This window comes from Pteropus alecto, unplaced genomic scaffold (genome assembly GCF_000325575.1).
Source record: "Pteropus alecto unplaced genomic scaffold, ASM32557v1 scaffold22, whole genome shotgun sequence".
Lineage (NCBI taxonomy): Eukaryota > Metazoa > Chordata > Mammalia > Chiroptera > Pteropodidae > Pteropus > Pteropus alecto.
In genome coordinates this window covers 1,089,743-1,104,860 of record NW_006434839.1, presented here as the reverse complement: position 1 = coordinate 1,104,860, position 15,118 = coordinate 1,089,743, and the positions used below count along the sequence as shown (strand labels likewise).

Below are 15,118 nucleotides of genomic sequence, written 5' to 3'. Positions count from 1 at the left end.
GCTGAGAGATGTCACTGTCAGGGAGATGCTTCAGGAATTCGTCAGGCTCACTTTTTAGAGAATTAGACTTGGCAGGCGTCAACAGCATTGAAGTCCCCTCTCACTACTGTAGTTTGTGTGCCAGTCCCAGAGTCTGTGACGGGGCGATGTGCAGCTTTTTAGGCTGTTGGAGTCACGCAGCTACAGTAATGACATTTCTGTCTCTTTATCCTTCATCTATTTTCTGTCTGCCGTGCTTTTGACCTCAGGGTCTTGTTTGTGCATACAGGTGTACGTTTTTGACATTTTTTTGGTTTTTCTGTTGCACCTGGCATTTGAAAAAATGTCATCTACCATAATGGTTCAGTGAAGGCCGCACAGTCGGACAGCCTGGGTCTGAATCCCCGCTTCCCCCACCGCCCAGTGACCTCTGCGCGTTTCTTACCTTCCCTGCCTTGGGTTTCTGTTTTGTTTTCCTGTGAATAAAACAGGGATGGTAGTAGTATCTACTTTACAGGGCCGCTGTGAAGAGCACAGTAAATACACGTAACTTACTTAGCACACGGTAACTGGATCAAGCGCTCCACATGTATTGGCTGTTGTTGCTGTTGACGTTATTTTAAACAAGGCATGTCACTCTTCAGCCACTATGCCCGTCTCATCAAGTCTCATGGGACCCTTGTGAGAGCATATTAGTTTTAGTACATCGTACTTGATTTTTTGTTGTTATTAACATCTACGGATGACTGGGATTGTATTCCACTTGGGAAGTGTTTGTTTTTAATCTTCCATGGCTTTTTGCAGGTAATGTGGGCATCTTTTGAAACTCACGCAGGCCCAGCTCCAGGGCCACCCGCCCCAGCACCCCTGCCCTGCAGCGCACCCAGTCTAGGATGAGGGAGTCGGTGGGGAGGATAAGCGGGAGCCTCTGCAGCTGAACACATATGATGCACTGTGAACCGCAGTCTAGTCGCGGTAGAAATCAAGTCCTGTGGGCACAGAAGGGAATTGTTAGGTTCGTTTTCAGCAGAGGAAACAGCATGAACCAAGGCCCAGAAACTTAACAGTGTCTGAAGCAAGTGAAGGACAAAACGTGACGAGTGGGTCGGGGCTGAATGGTAACGGGCCTTGAGAACCTGCCGAAGACTTGCAGTGGCGAGCTCCGGAGCTTTCAAGACGGAGACGTAGCATCAGAGTTGTGCTTTACAAAGAACAGTGACTACAGGGGAAGGGTTGGGAGGGGGAAAGCCTGGAGGCAGGCAGGCAGGCCTAGAAGGTGAGAAGAGTGGGGGTGAAAGGTGACACGAGGGGCGTTTGGGTTCACATCGAGTCATTCATTGTGCACCAGTCACGTGTCAGATCCTGGGCCAGGTTCTGGGTCACAGGTGCTGAGAACATCGCCTTTGAAAAAAAGGCTTTTGCTTACAGTTCCCAAGAGGAGGGCACATACCTCACCGTGCAGGACCACACGGGGAAGCAGCAGGTAGGTCGGGATGCAGAAGGAGAGAGGGGAAGGTGTGGGCAGAGCTCTAACTGTGCCTTTTCATGAGGAAACAGTGGATGAGACAGGATGGGTAAGCTGAGCAAGTTTGGGGTTGGACAGTTTGAATAATCTGCAGCGGGCTCTCGGTTCCTAGTGGTCAGGTACCAGACCCTGGCATGAATTTGGGCAGAGAAATAGTGTCCTGGACAGCAGGAGCCTGATGAAAGGCAGCCCACGGCGGGTGTGGACTCGACACTGGTTGGAGTGCATATCAAAGGTGTGCTCGTGGGCAAGGCATTTACTCTTTCAGGTGTTAGCTAACCTTGGGAGGGGGCGGTCTCTCCTAGGGTCTGCAAGGCCCCAAGCTGGCAACATATCATAAAACACAGGAAGTAAACATAGTTGATACCCAGCAACATCTGTTATCCCTTCTGCATTTATGGAACCCATGTGTTGTTGGGGGTGACGATGCACAGAGCCAAAATACTGTCTCTCTGTTCTCCTTTGCAGTTAAGGATTGCTAAGGGGGTACAGGCAGAAGTCATTTGGTGGTGCTTCCAGGAAAGTTCCTTAAATCAGCAGTCCCTCACCCTTTTTGGCACCAGAGACCAGTGCTCCTATGTAAATCTAATGCCTGATCTGAGGTGTAGCTGAGGCGGAGATGCTAGCGTTGGGGAGCAGCTGCAGACACAGATGAAGCTTCACTCGCTCACCCGCCGCTCACCTCCTGCTGTACGGCCTGGTTCCTAACAGGCCATAGACCAGTACAGGTCCGTGGCTTCGTGGTTAAGGACCCCTTTCTTAAATGAGCTGTTGGAAGGCTCATCCTTTGTGCTTCTTTGGACTCTCATCTGACATTTGTTTATCTGAAATGTGTTCACGATGACTTGAATCTCCAGTAGCCATCTTGGACCATGAGATGATCTTCAGGATGAAGACAGAGGAAGCTGGGATCTGTGATGACCATGGAACCACCATACCAGTCCTGGGCAGTCTACCTCTGGATTTCTTTGGGAAGCACAATAAATCTCTACCTTGTTTAAGCCACTTATTTGTGCTTTGCTGTTAAACCCAATCCTTACTAATGTATACATTCTTACCTTTATCTACACAATCACCTCTTTACTCTTATCCTTTCTCTTAGACGACCTTCCATTGCAGGCAGAAGTACAGTCTGACCTCTGCTCCCACAGTCCTTCAGGATTTTAACCTACACCTCATTCTAAGTTTGGGGAGGGAACCAGGACATAAAATGTAACAAAATCTTAGCAATTAGCCTTAAAAAGAATAAATACAGGCATATTTTTTTTCATCAGTTTAGTTTTACTAGTAATCCATAATGAGGACCCTTAATTAATAGCTCCCTGTCCAATAAAGGAGCACTTAGGTAAAGAACATAATTTTCCATATGCTTCCCCTGGCAGACTAGATAATATAGAGTGAGGAGCTTCCCATTGCAAAATAACTAGATCCTAAGTACAACGTAGTTTTTACTGTATCATTGGTGTTTTAGTTGAGGTTGCCCAGAAGTTTTGGGAGAACAGGTCGAGTCGATTCTGAAGATGTATTGATAAAGACAACGTACTTTTGAAGAGGAAGGCTGAGATGGGGGACTTGTTCTGCCGGTTGGCAAGACTTTTTTTTTTTTTTTTTTTTTTAATAAAGCTATAAGTGATAAATGAAGTATATAGTGGATGCAGGAATAAACAAAAAGAATAGTGGTGTAGAATAGAGAACCCAGAAACAGACCTTTCATACATGGAAATGCAATATGGTAAAAGTGGCATTATAGTTCACTGGGTAAAGTATAGATTATTCAGTAAATCATGCTGGGAAAGTTTATTATCCATTAAGAAAAAAATGAACTTGGTCTCTGCCCTACACCTTATGCAAAAATGAATTCTTGGTTACTCAAAGACTTATTTATGAAAAGGAAAACTTTAAAAATTTTGGAAGAAAATTTAAGATGATATCTATGATTTAAGGGCATGGAAGTTTTTTTTTAAACAAAAATGTAAACAGAAAATAGTGATCAATTTAACTGTTAAGAATAGCCGTTTATCAAAAGCCATCAAAACAGCAAAATAACAAGTCACAGACTGGGAGAGAAGATATTTGCGATAATATAACTAAAATTCCATCTAGAATATGTAAAGGCCTACAGAGCGATAAAAATGACAGCTTAGAAAAATGGGCAAAGACATAGAGGCATTTCACAAAGAAGGAAATATAAATGATCCATTAATACAGGAAAAGGTGGTCGACTTCATCAATAATCAAGGAAATGCAAACCAGAAACTGCAGTGAAATTTCATTTTAAGCCCTCCACACCAGCAAATTTCAATACATTTGCTAGAACAAAGTGCGGGGGAAGATGTTGTAGACCAAAGGGAACTCTTAGGAACTGGTGGAGGAGCATAAATTGGCACTTCATTTTGAGAAAACATTTTGTCATTGACTTGTAGTGTTGAGATTTCCCCCAGTTATTCCACCTTTAAGGCACACCCTGTAGGAAACATGCCCAAGGGTGTTCATAGCAAAAGTGTCCGTAATAGTGCAAAACTAGAAACAACCCAAAGGTTCATCGACAGAGAATGGATAAATAAACGCTCACACAGTGGAATGCTATACAGCGCTGTGATGTTGTAACAGGAATAACTTCAAAACGTAAAGTTGAGTCCACCTTACAGAAGATATTTGCCTAGCATGTTATTTTTATAAAGATTAAAGTCAAACAAGTAAGCGATATGTTTATGGATAGGCATCTGTATGCTAAAACTTCAAAAAGAGGGGGAATGATAAATTCAAGATGAGTTACCATAGGAAACTGTGGGAAGGCACAGCGGGTAAGATGAAGCACACAGGTGTATGCCACAGTACTAGTGTGTTTTACTCCTTAAGTTAGGGGGCGGGGTTATGGGTTCTTTGTTTGCTTTACGACTTACATATATGTTGCATGTATTTCTAAATGTATTAAATATTACATTAAACAAATAGAAGTTTTCATAAAAATATTTCAAGTATAGGTAACGTATACTGCAATGACCCTATTAATGCTGATGTTAGTAATAGCTTACAGTTAAAGAACACTCCTGCCTTATACATTTGCATAGGCACTATTATTTAATCACCATAACAACTCTATAAGATAAGTACTATCATTATGACTGAGGTTTAGGGACATTAACTTGCCTAAGGTCTCAAAACTAATGAGCCATAGCACTTAGGTCTGACTCCAGAACCCAGGCCCTTAAACCATGAATTCGTATTGACCATCTGGTCCCTCCTCATTTCATTTATTGGGAACCTGAGTGTCAGAAAGTTCAAGAAATTTGCCTAATGTCACATACTTAGCTTCAAGCATTCCTGTTCCTTAACTCAGACTACGAAATACTGTAAAATTGATCTTGAGTCCTGGTACATGCAAGAGGATATGCAGAAGAGATTACATTACAATATAATGTAAGGAGTTTATATTTTGTTGTAGTTGCACTGGGAAGCCATTGAAGTGTTTTAAGTGATGGAGCGAAACGATCTCATTTGCATTTACATTTATATTTAAGAAGGTCATTCCTGTAGCTATATGGAGAATCTGTAATAGGAGAAAATATTAGAAGTGAGGAAGTGGGTTAGGAGAACAATGAGTAGTTGATGAGAGGTCATGGTAGCTTGCACCAGGATGGAGACAGTAGCAATGGAAAATTCAAGCTGTGCTTTGGAATTAGAAAGGATAAGTTATTGATGAATCGATGTGAGATCATAGGAAAGAATCAAATGAATTCTTAGGTGGTGCCTGATTTGAATAACTGGGTGAATGACGTTCGTATTTACTGAAATAGGGAAGATTGGGGGTGAGAGAGAGGGGTTTGTTTTTTTTTTTAATGAGGATAAATTAAGAATTTTTTTGGGATATGTTAAATTGGAAATGTCTATAATACAGCCAAGTAAAGAAGTCAGATAAGTCAATGGATATGGGAATGTAGAGCTCAAGAGAGTGGTCTGGTGTGAAGATACACATTTTGAAATTATCGACACGTGGATAGCATTAAAATAATGAACATAATACAAACTGATTGGCAGAAGTTCTGGTGTGAAAATGGCATTTATAAATTAAACAAGTTTCCTTTTCCCCTTGACACTCACCCCAGAACCCCAGGGAGAATGAGAAACAAATGTATGTTAGATCTTTGATGAATCTAAGAGACAACTAAAACTCCAAACCACAAAAGAGGTAGAAGGACTGTGTATCATTCAAAGTCCAGTTGGGAAAATGGAAACCAATGTATAGGTATTCAAACGGTTGGAATTTAGTGTGAGAGATCACTTATAAAAGTGGGAAGAGGAGAAGGGAGAAGGAAGGGGTACTGCAGGAGCAAAAAGGAAGATGGGTTACACTCAGAAACGGATAATGTCGCTCGGCTGGAGTCTGAGCCTGCACCTGCTGCTGCATTGCTGGAGGAGTGTTTATAAGTCATGTCTGCTGTGGCGAAGCTATATGGCCTTGGCCAGGGTTAGCGACACTGAATAGATGGTTTCATCCAGTCCCTGCAGTCTAGCCATTGATCCTTTCCATAATCAAAAGAACTGCCACCAAGTGTCACATCGTTGGAGCAAGAAGCAGAATTTTTCTCTCGTTCTCCTTCCTTCTCATCTGCCAGTTTTCATACTGGCAGACACTACTGAGAGCAAGGCATCTGGAAAGGAAGTCTGGGAAATGGTCTGTAGAATCCCAGCCGCCATGGAATAGGGCAGAGTAGGGGGTTTGGGCTCGAGAGACAGTGAGTGAATAACGAACAGGCTGCCAAAACCGGTGGTGACCACATTGATCTGGGATTTGATTTCACCTTATTTACAAGCTAATGAGTTAGCCTACCACCGTTTCATGGATGCTAGCAGAAGACATGGAACTTCGGGGTCAGCGAAAGATGATCATATTCAGAGCACGGCAGCATGAACATCAGCATGTTTGCATAAGTTCCTGTGTCTGCAAGTCCCACGGGGGCAATGCAGGAGTCTAGATGGATTTCATGATGGAGAGGTATACTGCTTTCATAGCAAGGAATAAGCAAGGCTGCTTTTTGTCCCAGAAGGGCACATTACCTCATCCTTTGAGGTTGCTTGCTGCAAACGGAACCCTAAAAGGTGGCCCAGGTGACGAGTAGTCAGGGCCTCACGTATTTAGCACACCCAGGAAGGTGTGTGGGAGCGTGGGAAACCCCGGGAGGACTGTCTCTCCCCAGTATCCGGTCAGAAGTGACTGGATGGACGTTTTGGGGTAACGTTTTGACAGGTTAGGGCCTGTAGCTGGTGTATTGGTGCGGTGGTATCATGTTGAAAACATCTGGATGACAGACATTCGTTCTGTTTTTGTAAAACAATGTTTGAGGGATGAAACCGGAGGTGATAAGTGAGGCCTGTGCTCATTCTGAATGGAGCGTATCCTGCAGTGCCCTGCGATGGGATCATATCCAGTGCAAGGCCAGGATCGATGATGCGCCTCATCCGCACCAGCCAGGGGCGGGATGCGCGCATGCTTGTACGGTTTGAGGGTGAGCCTTCAGGGCTCGGATGAGATGCTCATCACGCGGACGTGTTCCTTGCCATTGTGCACTCTCTGATAAGGATCCTAAGGGACCTGGAAGCCTGCACTCTATTTATCATCATGCCTACTGTGCTTTTTCGTATACCTGTCCCCGAAGCGAGCACCGTGGTACATATTGTTGATCTCTCTGCTGTGTACTTTCTTCTGTGCTGTCTTTCGTCTGTGTTCTTCAGATTAGTGAACCTAGGTTTGTATTAACAGTTATCTGTGACTCATTTTGATGTCTGAATGATGCAAAGACCTGGACCATTATGTCTAAGTCTCTGTGGAGAAATGGCAGAGTCATGAAGGGGTGGGGATGACACCGGAATGCCTTGGTAGTCTGCTGACTTGGAGTTTGAGATTTATTCTCCCTGCTCATGGTCTTCAGGGTTGCCCAAGTGAAAAATCTCAGCTCCTGTCAGGAGGTTCCTTACACGCAGCATACCCTGTCCTCCTCTCTGTTTATGGTTCCTCTAGACTCTACATTTTGTAAATAGTCATCCTTTTTAAAAAATCTCTTTTTAAAACTCTTCTAGAATTGCTCAGTTTATGCTAATTGTTTCTTGTCAGGGTCCTGAGTGATACTTTGGTTTTTTTTTATTCAAAAGAACAGTTGAGAGCAAGAACATGATGTCTCAGTCTTCCTAGATGTCTACAGCCTGGGGCGAAAGATCCAAAGGCCCCAAAGCATGGCGGGGGTGTCGATCCCTCCAATAAACCATGTTTAGAGCTGCAGGCTTTAATGAATTAGACTTGGAATATAAATAGTTATTTTGGTGGGTAATGGTCAGCATACATTGTAGAAGCACCCATTATTAATGCTGGGATATTTATTCATAGGATGATAGCTTTAGTATTTATGTTAAAAAATGGAATGATATAACTGGGCAATGTTAATGATGGTATCCAACAAAGTCTTTTCAGAAATTGAACTCTGGTCACCGGCTAATGTGGTGTACATGGAAACACACTGTCTTGGGAAATAACCAGAAGACAAGAAAGAAAAATTATAGTTAACCCTAAATTGCTCAATGATGACTTATAAAAAGGTACAAGTTCTAACTTTGGAAGGGGTAAAAATAATTGGGTTAGTAAAAAAGTATAATCAAACATAAATGGTATGTGAAATGCATTCTGATATATTGTATATTCAGAACTTCCTCCTCACTGCATAATTCTAATGCATGTATAGGAGAATCTTATTAGTGTATTTTTTCTCATGAGGGGATGTAAATGATGTTATAAAAACAAAAATCAGTCATGAGAGAAAACTGAACAGGGTTGGTGGCAGGTTGTGGGATCAGCCCTATGACCTCTCTAGGATCCTGTTCCAGGGCACAGCTGGGAACTGGCCTTGTCTGATTCTGCAGCACGGAGTTCAGGAAGAATTTGGGGCCAGGTCGTTATGTCAGCCTGAGACAGCTAAGGGAGACTGAGGAGGACTGTGTTTATGCCCGAGTATACTCCACAGTGCCCTGAAATCATGTTGTACTCCATGGAATGCCAAGATTGATGAGGTTCACCTGGCTGGGGTGAGTGGCATGTGTCCTGGGCATCTGTCCGGAAAAGACTACGTATCATTCATCCCGATTTATCATCTGCCACTCTGTGAGGTCCTTCCAAAGGGACCTAAAAGCATAGCCCTCTGCCTGCCATTGGATGACTCGCTGAACTCTCTGCTCTGTATCTTGATGGCACTGGTTTCTCACCATCCTCCATATTGGTGTTTTTAAACAACATTTATCACAACTCCTCAGTAGGTTGTAACATCAAGTTTGTGATATGCAAGCGTCACTGAAAGAAATACAATAGGATAGAAAATAGCAGAGGGCCACACAAGTAGAAAGCAGAAATACGGTTTTGTGAAATCTTTGTGTTCCAACAAACACGCATTATATATATATCACATATATTTAGATTGTAATATGTTTTCTATATGGTGACATACAGACGCATACATACATAAAAGGCATATAAAAAGTACTTCACTGCTGGTCATGGTCAAAATTTGTAAGGCGCTGTTTTGTTTTAGGTAAATAAGCCTTTGGTTGACAAGTGATATCTGTGTATAAACCCCGCCGGCTTAACCACTGCTGACTTGTCAGTATAGTGGTCATGCGCTCTGAAAAAATTGGTATTGTGAGTAGCTTACGTGCTGTACTTCGTCGTTGTCATCGTCGGGTGTTCAGAGGGTCAAGGAGTCCTGATGCTGTGTTCCCGGGGGAAGAACTTGGGCCCCTCAAGCAAGGCGTACTCCTGTCTCGGAGGCGTACTGTTTGGCTCTCGTCCAGGACCAGTGGCACTCACGGAACCTTTCCTGCTTCATGCACTTCAGCCTCCCTCCAGGTGACATTGGTAGTGCCTTCTGGTGGAATTCTGGTATTTTCCCCTTTCAGTGTGTGTTCCTGAGTCCTCCCTCCCTCTTGATTGTGCACGTGACTCTTCTGGTGACACTCACCTTTCTGTTCTGTGGCTCAGAACTCTACTCCCTGTGAAACTGAGTCCAAGTCTTCCATCTTCTTTGCGATTCCGACAGCTTCCTGTTCTGTGTGACACTAGACACTCTATTTGCATTTTAGCAAAGAGCTGCTGAATTTCGATCATAGATGGAACGCGATAATCCATGTCATCTGTGAAGAGGACAGACTGACTTGAAAGAGCCAGAGAGGGTTCAGCAAATTTGCTCTACCGCGGTCTAAATTGGAAAGAGACCAGAGACAGGTACAGTAAAGCAGCAGGTAGAGGTGACAGAGTCACAGGGAGAAATTTCAAATCAGCGAGGGGATTGTACACCCACAGAAAGAACAAGGACTGCGTCTGCCTGACAGCGGGCATGGCGGGACTCACAGAGTGGGTATTTCTGGTCTTGTCTGCCACTCAGTTCTCTCTGGGAATGCTGGGGAATGGTTTCATCGGGGTGGTCAACGGCAGCGGCTGGTTCAAGAGCAGGAGAATCTCTTTGTCTGACTTTATCACCACTAACCTGGCTCTCTCCAGGATTGCTCTGCTGTGGATTCTCATGTCTGATGCTGTCATACTGGTGTTCTTTCCCAAAGCACATGATGAAGGGGTGGTCATGCAAGTGATTGATATTTTCTGGGCATTTACAAACCATCTGAGCATTTGGCTTGCCACCTGTCTCGGTGTCTTCTACTGCCTGAAAATCACCAGTTTCTCCCACCCCACCTTCCTCTGGCTCAAGTGGAGAGTTCACAGCGTGGTTGTGTGGATGCTGCTGGCTGCGCTGCTCCTATCGTGTGGCAGTGCCGTGTCTCTGATTCACAATTTTAAGGTCTATTCTGCCCTCTGTGGAATCAATGGCACAGGGAATGTGACTGAGCACTTTAGAAAACTAATGAACGAGTACCAAGTGACCCATGTTCTTGGCACCCTGTGGAACCTCCCGCCCCTCATCATGTGTCTGGCCTCCTACATTGTGCTCATCCTCTCCCTGGGGAGGCACGGGCGGCGGATGCAGCACAACAGCGCCAGCTCCAGCGATGCCAGCACTGAGGCCCACAAGAGGGCCACTAAAATGATGCTCTCCTTCCTCTTCCTCTTCCTGCTTTACTTTCTTGCCTTTTTAATTACAACATCCAGTTATTTCCTACCAGGAACTAAGATGACTCAGATGATTGGAGAACTAATTACAATGATTTATCCTGCCAGCCACTCATTTGTCTTCATTCTGGGCAACAGCAAGCTGAAGCAGACATTTGTGGAGATGCTGTGGTGTGAGTCTGGTCGTCTGAAGTCTGGATCCAAGAGACCCTTTTCCCCATAGAACAGCAGAGGGGGCCGGAGGGAGCCAGGGCGTCCTTCCGCCTGGCTCAAGACCGCAGGGCGCTTCCTGACCCTCCCGTGACACCAGTCCTGTAACATCGGTAGGAAAGAGACGCTGCTGCTTTGCCCTGTCTCACCTGGGGACGCGTCTCGTGGCCTCTCTTGGTGCGGTTGTGTAGGAGAGGGTGAAACGGTCTTTGGAAAATGTCCGTATAGTAAAAACGCTCTCGCTGTGTAGACAAGGGGTTGCATTTTCACGACTATCGGCCCGACGGAACGAGCGGATCGCTGGCTTAGACGTGAAGTTTATACCGACGGCGATGAGCTGACGTTGAGAAAACAGCGCAGTGAGCTCGAGGCAGAGACAAAGGCAGTGCGGTCCCAGACTCGGATCTGAATCCTGCTTCTGTCCGTCTTCCGAGACTTTTGGCCTTTGATGCGTTACTTTAATCCCATGTCTGATCCTCTCGCTCCTCATTTTAAAATGTGGACCGTGACATCAACCTCACAGGGCTTTAGGGATCCATGAGGCCACGCGTGCTGACGTGTCAGCGTAGCGGACGGTATGAAGCACTCAACAGGGGAAACTGTCGCTGTAACTGACAGCGAATTGAGCAGCGACAGCGATTCCCACAAGCTGCCGGTTTCCACTGTGTGGGGACAAGGCCCTCGGACACTAGGTTCCACCCAGTCCAGTCTTCCCATGGTGTTCCTTTGTCATGTGGCTAAAGTAAGTTTTCAAGTAATTTTTAATTTTTTTAGACTGAGCAAAACTCCAAGATGCATATTTGCTTTAAACACTTCAGAGTTTTTAAAAATATAATATAAGCAGGTTTTATAAGTTTAATCACTTTTATTTTAATAAAATTTCACAGGCATCGATTTTGCTTCCCCTCAGTGAACAGTGGCAACAAGTCAGTGAGAATATTATTGCTCGAGAGCACGAAGAATTCTCAAAGTTGTGAACGTGTGCAGTTGGGACACATGGCAGTTCTGAATCCAGATTTCTATCACAGTCTCCCATGTGGGGCTGATGTTGCTAAGAATGTGCACCTCAAAACCAGACAGCCTGGGTTCAAATCCCCGCCCTGGCCCTTATGAACAGGTCGATCTGGCGGAAGATTTTTAGTCTCTCTCCGTTTCTCTTTTCTTGTTCGTGAAATGGGAATAGTAGGAGTATTTTGTCCATAGGGTTGCTGGAAGGAGCGAATGAGTTAGCATATGAGAAATGCTTAGAGTCCCACATGGAGTACATATTCAATAAACATCGCTGTTCTTATGGCTGTTGTTACGTTGTTATGAAATTAATTTTAGGATTGTTCTGGGATCTATATATTCATTTCTAAAATTACACAAATAAAATGGCTTTCGGTTTGCATTGTTGGCCTTCAAATGGATACTTGCCTCTTGAAGTTGCTAGGAAAATTCCTAATTCTGACATAACTTAAAATTCCCTTTCAAAAGATGTCTGCTGAAACTAAAAGTATGAGTTAATATTCATTCCCAACTTACTAAAATATAAAGATTCTGGAACGGGTCTTTCTGTAATTCATAGAAATCTGTGCTTCTTTTCATCACAGGGCAGCGTTACTATGGGAACCCGTGCTGCCTAGATTGGCATCTGCCGTGTTAACCCTGCCCCAGCCCCTGCTCTGGGATTTACCCTCACCCACACTTGACCATTTACTTCTTCTTGTGTCCGTCACTTTGACAACTTCTCTGCCCAGCTGTGACCTTCTGGTTCTTCAGCCTTTCCTGAATTACTTGCTTCTGCCTTCTGCCTTAGGCTTGCAGATTTTCCTCTCTTTCAATTGAATGTAGCATTTTACTAGAGATTTCGTCTTGCCCGTTGTTTGGTTCTCAGTGCCTTTGGCTGACTTCTGAAGGGTCCCTCCCTTCTCTTTCCACTGTGGCTCCTTTAAATCCCACCCTGACCCAACAGACTCATAGGCGATGCGGTGGACACTCTAAAGTTACCACCACCGTTCTCTCCATGGGAGCCAGGAGCTAGCTGGACAACGTGGACTCCCCGGAGCGGGCAGGCGTTTGCTGCAATGGTCTGTTGGCTGAGGGCAGTTACCTTCCCTGAGCTGGGCGGAAGTGTGGTGTCGATTTACACCCTCTCCCCTGCTTCCTCAGTCAGAGAAATTCAGAGGCAATTCCTGGGAAATCTCAGACTTTGTTCTATGACATTAATCATACGTGGACTGTCATTGACCAAGGTCAAGGGTGAGTGTGGGGCCATCTTTCTCAGTAATAGGTGAGTCTCTGAGGAAGGGAGCCTCGCCTGCTGCTAGGGGCACAGAGATGGGACGCTTAGCTGTTTGGGAGAGGATCTGGCCTTGTAAATCACCAGGGGGATACCTGACCTGCCAGCTCCTCCCTGAGTCCCAGGGCGGGAAAGAATTCCTAATCAATGCCTGAGGCCCGGTTTTGAGAAGCCCTGGGAGGGGCCATCTTATTTGTTTGTTTTTGCTTTCAGTGAATTAACTTCAGTGGCTAAACCCCTTCAATCTAGTTGTTCATGCACAAAGGACCAGAGCATGGCTTTTCCCCACTGGTTCCTTGGGTCAAAGTATGGGGGTGAGAATTGTCCCTGCTTTTGGAGTCCGATTATAAGTTAGAGCTTGTCCTAAGGCTATGTGTGCGCTCCAAACACATCTATTCTTTGGTGTATTGCTGGGGACTTTAACACATTAATCAGTAGCAGCTTATGACAGTAGCTTATGAGACCTTCCAGATTTCCATCTGGGGACCCTCTGTTCTAGGTCTCATGGGACTACTTTTCATTTTTAATACTCTCTGACCTCTTAGGCCCAGTTCATAGATTCTGACATTTAATGAGTTTAAACTGTAGTTTGGGCTCCAGGAGGATTATAAATGAAAAAGACAAACGAACGATGAAATAACAACAGCAAAACTACATTCCAGATTTCTCGAACAGTTTCAGTGCTGACCAGTGCTCTTTACCTTACGCAACATCCGTGATACTTCCCAACTACGGATGAGCAGGACTGTCTAGAGGACCTTACACTTGTGTTTGTGATTTTTCCTGACTTGAGATAAGTGGAAAGGAATGCCATTTGTTTGTATTTCACAAAAAGTTCTGTTTTAAGAAAGCAAAGGTGACCTTATAACCCCCAAGGACTGCTGCCGGCAATTGTATATTATGTTCTCGTATTTCTGCATTTTGCTGCACTGGAAAGATGTATAATGCGGTGGCTTCGGCACAAGCGGCTCTGTTTGCCTGGAATCCCCCTTCTCACTCTTCAGCTTTGTTGGGTCCTCTCATCCTTTAAGACCTGCCTCCTCCGGGAAAGTTTCTCTGACTCTCTCGGGTAAATTTAAGCATTCGTTCTGTGTGTTTTTCTGCAATGTCGTACATGCTTCTTATCACGTTACTGGGATGGTTGTTTCTGCGGCATATCTGTACCTACTAGGCGCAGATCGTCACTCTTATTTATCTCTCTAGTTGCATCTCTCACCACTTCCTCTCCTTGTATCCCTCAGTTCTTGTTTTCTGAACCCACCTCAGTCTTTGTCACCTCTGTCAATAGAATTGTCCTCTTCTTTTTAACATCCTTCTCCCTCCCACCCTGGCCTTCGGCTTGGATAACCACTTTGCACCCTTAAGACTTAATTTGTCTGTCTCCCCAGTGAAGCCTTCCCACAGCCCCCAGGGCTGGGCCGAGTGCCCCTCCTGAACCTTGCCACGGGCCCTTTGCCTTTCCTGTTATAGCACCTAATACGCTGATCTAATTGTCCATTTGTCTGTCTCTCCCGCTGTTCTGTACGTTCTTTGAAGGCAGGGCGTGAGTGATTCTTCTCTGGTTCCCCAGCTCCTCACTTATTAGTGCCTGGATGTTAATGATTTATTGAGTGAACACACCGGTGAGGGCCAGCCTAGCATAGCGGAGCTCAGTCTCAGAAAGGCCTTCCACCTTACACACTGATTTTCTATGCTATTTGGCAGTCACTTACTTTCTCTGATTTTCATTTCCTCACCTGAAAATAGAGATCACCATATCTTCCTAGGACTGTTTTAGGATCACCTGAGGTTGGTGATGCCCAGCACTGGAAAGACAGCAGCGCTCAAAAAAGCCCGAGAAACATAAGTTTCCTTTTTCCTTCCTGCTAAGCAACATCGGTACTCTTCTGAAAACACTTGAGTTCGTAGTTCTTATTTATTCGCGACTGATGTCATTCTTCAAAGCCTTCATCAAGTAAGCCAGGTCATCTTTGTACTCTGACTGTTCGCCCTAAAGCTTTCCATACAGATGCCAGGCAGC

General features: G+C 44.8%; 2 protein-coding genes across 5 annotated transcripts in view; both read left to right on the top strand.

Moving 5' to 3' along the window:
* SSBP1 (single stranded DNA binding protein 1) overlaps positions 1-2,509 on the top strand; it is a 15,066-nt gene extending 12,557 nt beyond the window's left edge. For all 4 annotated transcript variants that reach the window (XM_025045955.1, XM_025045956.1, XM_025045957.1 and 1 more), the window contains exons 7-8: positions 1,408-1,462; positions 2,362-2,509. In XM_025045955.1, coding sequence (XP_024901723.1) covers positions 1,408-1,462; positions 2,362-2,380 — 74 coding nt within the window. In that variant the 3' untranslated portion in view covers positions 2,381-2,509. The remainder of the gene's footprint in view (positions 1-1,407; positions 1,463-2,361) is intronic.
* Positions 2,510-9,879: 7,370 nt separating this feature from the next.
* TAS2R3 (taste 2 receptor member 3) lies at positions 9,880-10,830 on the top strand. Its single transcript, XM_006910465.1, has one exon. It carries the CDS (start codon positions 9,880-9,882, stop codon positions 10,828-10,830), a length of 951 nt encoding a protein of 316 aa, XP_006910527.1.
* The last annotated feature ends 4,288 nt before the right edge of the window (positions 10,831-15,118 follow it).

What these genes read in the sequence shown, in the direction of transcription:
- TAS2R3 (XM_006910465.1), top strand. Translation starts at nt 9,880, where the DNA reads ATGGCGGGACTCACAGAGTGGGTATTTCTGGTCTTGTCTGCCACTCAG.